This window comes from Lactuca virosa, chromosome 3 (assembly GCF_052849685.1).
Source record: "Lactuca virosa cultivar CGN04683 chromosome 3, Lactuca_virosa_CGN04683_v6, whole genome shotgun sequence".
In the NCBI taxonomy this organism is placed as follows: domain Eukaryota; kingdom Viridiplantae; phylum Streptophyta; class Magnoliopsida; order Asterales; family Asteraceae; genus Lactuca; species Lactuca virosa.
This window is the reverse complement of record NC_136428.1, coordinates 43992152-43996037: the sequence shown is the minus strand read 5'-3', so window position 1 is coordinate 43996037 and position 3886 is coordinate 43992152. Positions and strand designations below refer to the sequence as shown.

At 33.6% G+C, this 3886-nt stretch overlaps 1 protein-coding gene across 1 annotated transcript; it reads right to left on the bottom strand.

Annotated features, from left to right (window-relative positions):
* Positions 1-1808: 1808 nt before the first annotated feature.
* Positions 1809-3560, bottom strand: LOC145165583 (uncharacterized). The gene is made up of 5 exons (XM_079084327.1): positions 3165-3560; positions 2871-2948; positions 2621-2702; positions 2335-2477; positions 1809-2228 (listed from the first exon to the last, which is right to left on the bottom strand). Exons 1-5 carry the CDS (start codon positions 3435-3437, stop codon positions 2028-2030), a joined length of 777 nt encoding a protein of 258 aa, XP_078940453.1. The 5' UTR covers positions 3438-3560; the 3' UTR covers positions 1809-2027.
* Positions 3561-3886: the final 326 nt, after the last annotated feature.

Genomic DNA, 3886 nt, shown 5'->3' with positions numbered 1-3886 from the left:
TGTTGGGCCCAGCCAAGACTCAGTTGATGTGTTCAATTTAAAGTCTTATATCGTCATCACAAATCAGGAAATCGGGAAAAAAAATTTGGACAATGAGATTGATTCCAATCTATGTCTCATGTCTATAAAATATCTTGAAGAACAGAGGAATATTGGATCACTTATCCTCGTACCAATGTTTGTTTATTTCAGAGTTCGACAGTTGCTAAGGATTCTTTGTTGTTTAATTTAGAAGATATATCAGTAATTTAGTTTTAGACTTATCCAAGTGGGAGACTGTTGGATTAGTTGTCTAAGCTAATAACTAAATTAGTATAATCTTGAATTATTAGCAAAGTCCTTTTGGGTTACACTCAAACTTAGTAATTGAATAGGAAGACTTTTAGAGAGAGAGACTGATTTATTAAATTCTTATGTGATTAATAAATTAATTAGGAATCAAAATGAATTTATTGATATGTTATGAAAATAATATATTAATTAGAAATAGTAATATTTAATTAATAATTAATCATAAATTAATTAGATTAATTTTTGGGATTAGTTGTATTAATTAAAAGTGCAAGGGTTAAAGTGAAATCATTCAATAGTTGAACAAGAAAGAGTCCAGAACTTTCCTTGGAAGGAGGTGGACGAAATTAGGGTATTCCAAGGCATCTGGAATATTCTTTGCAGATAAATATGAAGTTGGATAATTACCATATTGAATAAATATTATTTTATTCATTTAGGGTTATCTAGGGTTTCCAAGTTGTACTATAAAAGGACCCTAACCTTCAATATTCGGCTACTACTTGATTCTAAGAGCTTAGGCTGAAACTTACATATGTCCTCCCCTCTCTCTTCAAGTATTCTAGCTACTAGGGTTGAGTGTGAACCATCAGATGCACGACACTTGTGGTGTTCGCTTCCTAAAGCTTTGAAGAAAGGATTCTTGATTGTTTACTACAACAATTAACAAGGTATGTATTGTTCCTTATGAATTTAGATTTTCACTAGGAAAATTTTGTAGTTTCATAGTTCATAGTATGTTGCCTTTATGTGAAAGACATAGATCCTCCTTAGGTTGCATGTACCCTAATCATTAAACTGTTAAATGTTTTTCCGCTTAGAGCATAGTTTTGTAATCTACGTTTTCCTTCGTCAGGTGCTTCAAATGATCGTGGAAAAGCAAATGCATGATCGTACACATACTTCGACGATATATATTTTGGAGATTTATGATGATACTGATTTGGGACACTCTGTATATGGTTGAGAACAATGTTTTGTAAACGATTGGTTTTGATTTGGGGTTTTGTCTGAAAACAATGATTTCTCTGGCTTTAAAAATGAAAAATTTTATTGTGATTTTTTGGGGGATGTTACAAAATTGGTAACTTGTGGAAAGCCTTATGAACTGCAAAATACCTTTTTTAGATTAAATAAAAAATTATTGATAAAAAATTGAAAATTTTCTATTTCAAAATTGTAAAATATATTGGCATCTTATAAAACAATTCTTGAATTTTAAGAACAATATCGGAACTGCGAAATAAAACAACTTAAGTGGGCGGAAACAATTTAGAAATTTTTGGGATTTCAAAATGTTAAATGCAATTAAAGGTAGTGAATATTTCATTTTACTGATTATATCTCATGTATTTTCTAATTCTGTTGTATTATCTACTAATAAATAATAAAATATATTTTATTGTGCTATTATTAGAAAAAAACTTATTATACTTTTTAGTTATTAAACTATCTTGTTGGGTAATATAAAATATTGCATTCTTCATTTCATATCAATCTAGTGTGAGTTCAATATATGCCAAACGCAATACAACATTTCATTGAAAACGGTTTGTACTACATTGTCTATACTCTTAAGATCTACTACTGTACATCATTTATAAGCGAAAAAGGATTAGGTGCCAATGTCCACATTGTGATTTGGATACGTACTTCAAGCCATAGAAACAAACCCTACGTTCACAAAGACTTCAAACTCACACGAAGAGCTACGAGTCTTTGTGCACCCGTGTCTTCTAGTGAAGCTTTGAAAGCAAATACAAGCAACAAGAAGAAAGTAGCACACAGCCTGAGAAACATAGTAAGTCTGTTGGGGTTAGTATGGCTGCTTTCTTACTCTTTTCAAACAACCCAATCAGCAAAAGCATCACTATTACATGCCCAAGCTTTGTTTTGAGCGCGTTAACGGATTTTATTTCCAACCATTTTGGCCTTTCCTGAAACATTTCAACAAAGAGAACTGTAAGACTACGTTTGTTACATGGTAGGGTGCATGTCCAATGCAGTACAACTTGTTCTGTCTAATAAGTGCAAAATAATAACCTTTAGAACAAATAAGCCGAAGAGATTAGATTTGTGTGTAGGCATTTCCTCTGATGATGATTGTGCAATATCAAGATTGCTGATAAAAAGTTCATAGAGACCCATGCCAAAAACCAACATGACTGTTCCCAGAAGATACAAATCTGGTAAACAAAAAACCAGAGTAATATAAAATGTCCAATCTGTAATTACCTCTTTTCATTTAAAGAATACTATTACAACATATCGATAACAATATTATAGAAAACCATGATCTTCGTAAGTGTCACATGCGTAAAGAACTTACCAATGGCATCCACAAGCATGAAGATCCCTTTCCCATGATTCACAAAGTATTCTTGGAATGATGAGACAACAAATGCACAACCCTGGATAGCATATATAATAATAGACAACGATTAAAGAAACTCATTTCATCAGGCTACACTGTTTTTCCCCTAAATCAAATTAAACCCTATATAGATTATGATCCTACTAAAAACTCAATTGGCGAAAAAGAAGTCTATTTATTCATTGTACAGAGTGAAGTGGGATACCTTTATGAAACATAGGATTGATCCAATCAAAGATCCCGAAACTGCTAAAAGAGTGAAGAAGCGGCAACTGTAAATAACCTACAACAAAGTATGATTTTTAATACAATCACCCGATAAGTAAAACAGGATAGAATTAAATGCTTTTATAGGTGTATTAGTTTCACAGTCAAGTTTAATGAACATAACTGGGGTGCGGATCATCTGTTTGTGTAAAGTTCTCTGTCAAAGTTGATAGAGAAAATGGATCGATAATTTAGAACAAAATTATAGCATAACTATAAAATAGAAGACGACCTTCTCTATGATGGCCTCCCAGCCCCAGCGCTCGGACTTCCCCTGCGACGGTGAGGCATGAAACGTGCCGGAAGAACAAACCTCGGTGATATTTGACGGAGAAGTCGGCAAATGGGTATCGCGTGTGGAGCTAGTGGCCATACATGCCACCGGAAAAGTAACACCAGGAGGCCGGAAACAGCCGTAGACCCAATTCACATTTGAACCCAATTGCGGTGTTCTGAAAAGAATTGATCTTGAGGGATTTGTGGTTAGTAATCTAGTAGGTTTCATGATTGAAAAACTTGAAATTGTTAGGAAATTGATTAGGGTTTTATTTTGTAGAGCGTTCAACGTAGCGCGGAGGATTGGGGGACAAAAGCAATTGAATTTTATGGAGTAAAGACAGATACGTAACTGTCATATTTAGGGTGGCCCTGTCAATTTGGTGATGATTCGATGTACAGAAAATGGGTTAACGACTCACGAGCCACCACCTTGAGATTCCCAGTTTTCACTTCCATGGAAAATATCTTCATGACTTGAAACACTGCCGTTATTACTTTGACACGTTGTATGCGTTGCACTTCAACCACTGTCGTGATTAGTTTGACAAAATTCAAATTTAACAAATTCAGATAGCATCTAGGATTATAAATAGACAAAACTTCAAAAATGGTCCCTTTGGTATGCAATTTTTTTATGTTTTAGTTCAAATCTCGATTTTTTTGGATTGTTGGTCA

What these genes read in the sequence shown, in the direction of transcription:
- LOC145165583 (XM_079084327.1), bottom strand. Translation starts at nt 3,437, where the DNA reads ATGAAACCTACTAGATTACTAACCACAAATCCCTCAAGATCAATTCTT. An exon ending in CATGCTTGTGGATGCCATTG is followed by an intron (nt 2,478 to 2,620) that starts GTAAGTTCTTTA and finishes TTTGTTTACCAG; the next exon opens with ATTTGTATCTTCTGGGAACA. An exon ending in TCGGCTTATTTGTTCTAAAG is followed by an intron (nt 2,229 to 2,334) that starts GTTATTATTTTG and finishes GAAATGTTTCAG; the next exon opens with GAAAGGCCAAAATGGTTGGA.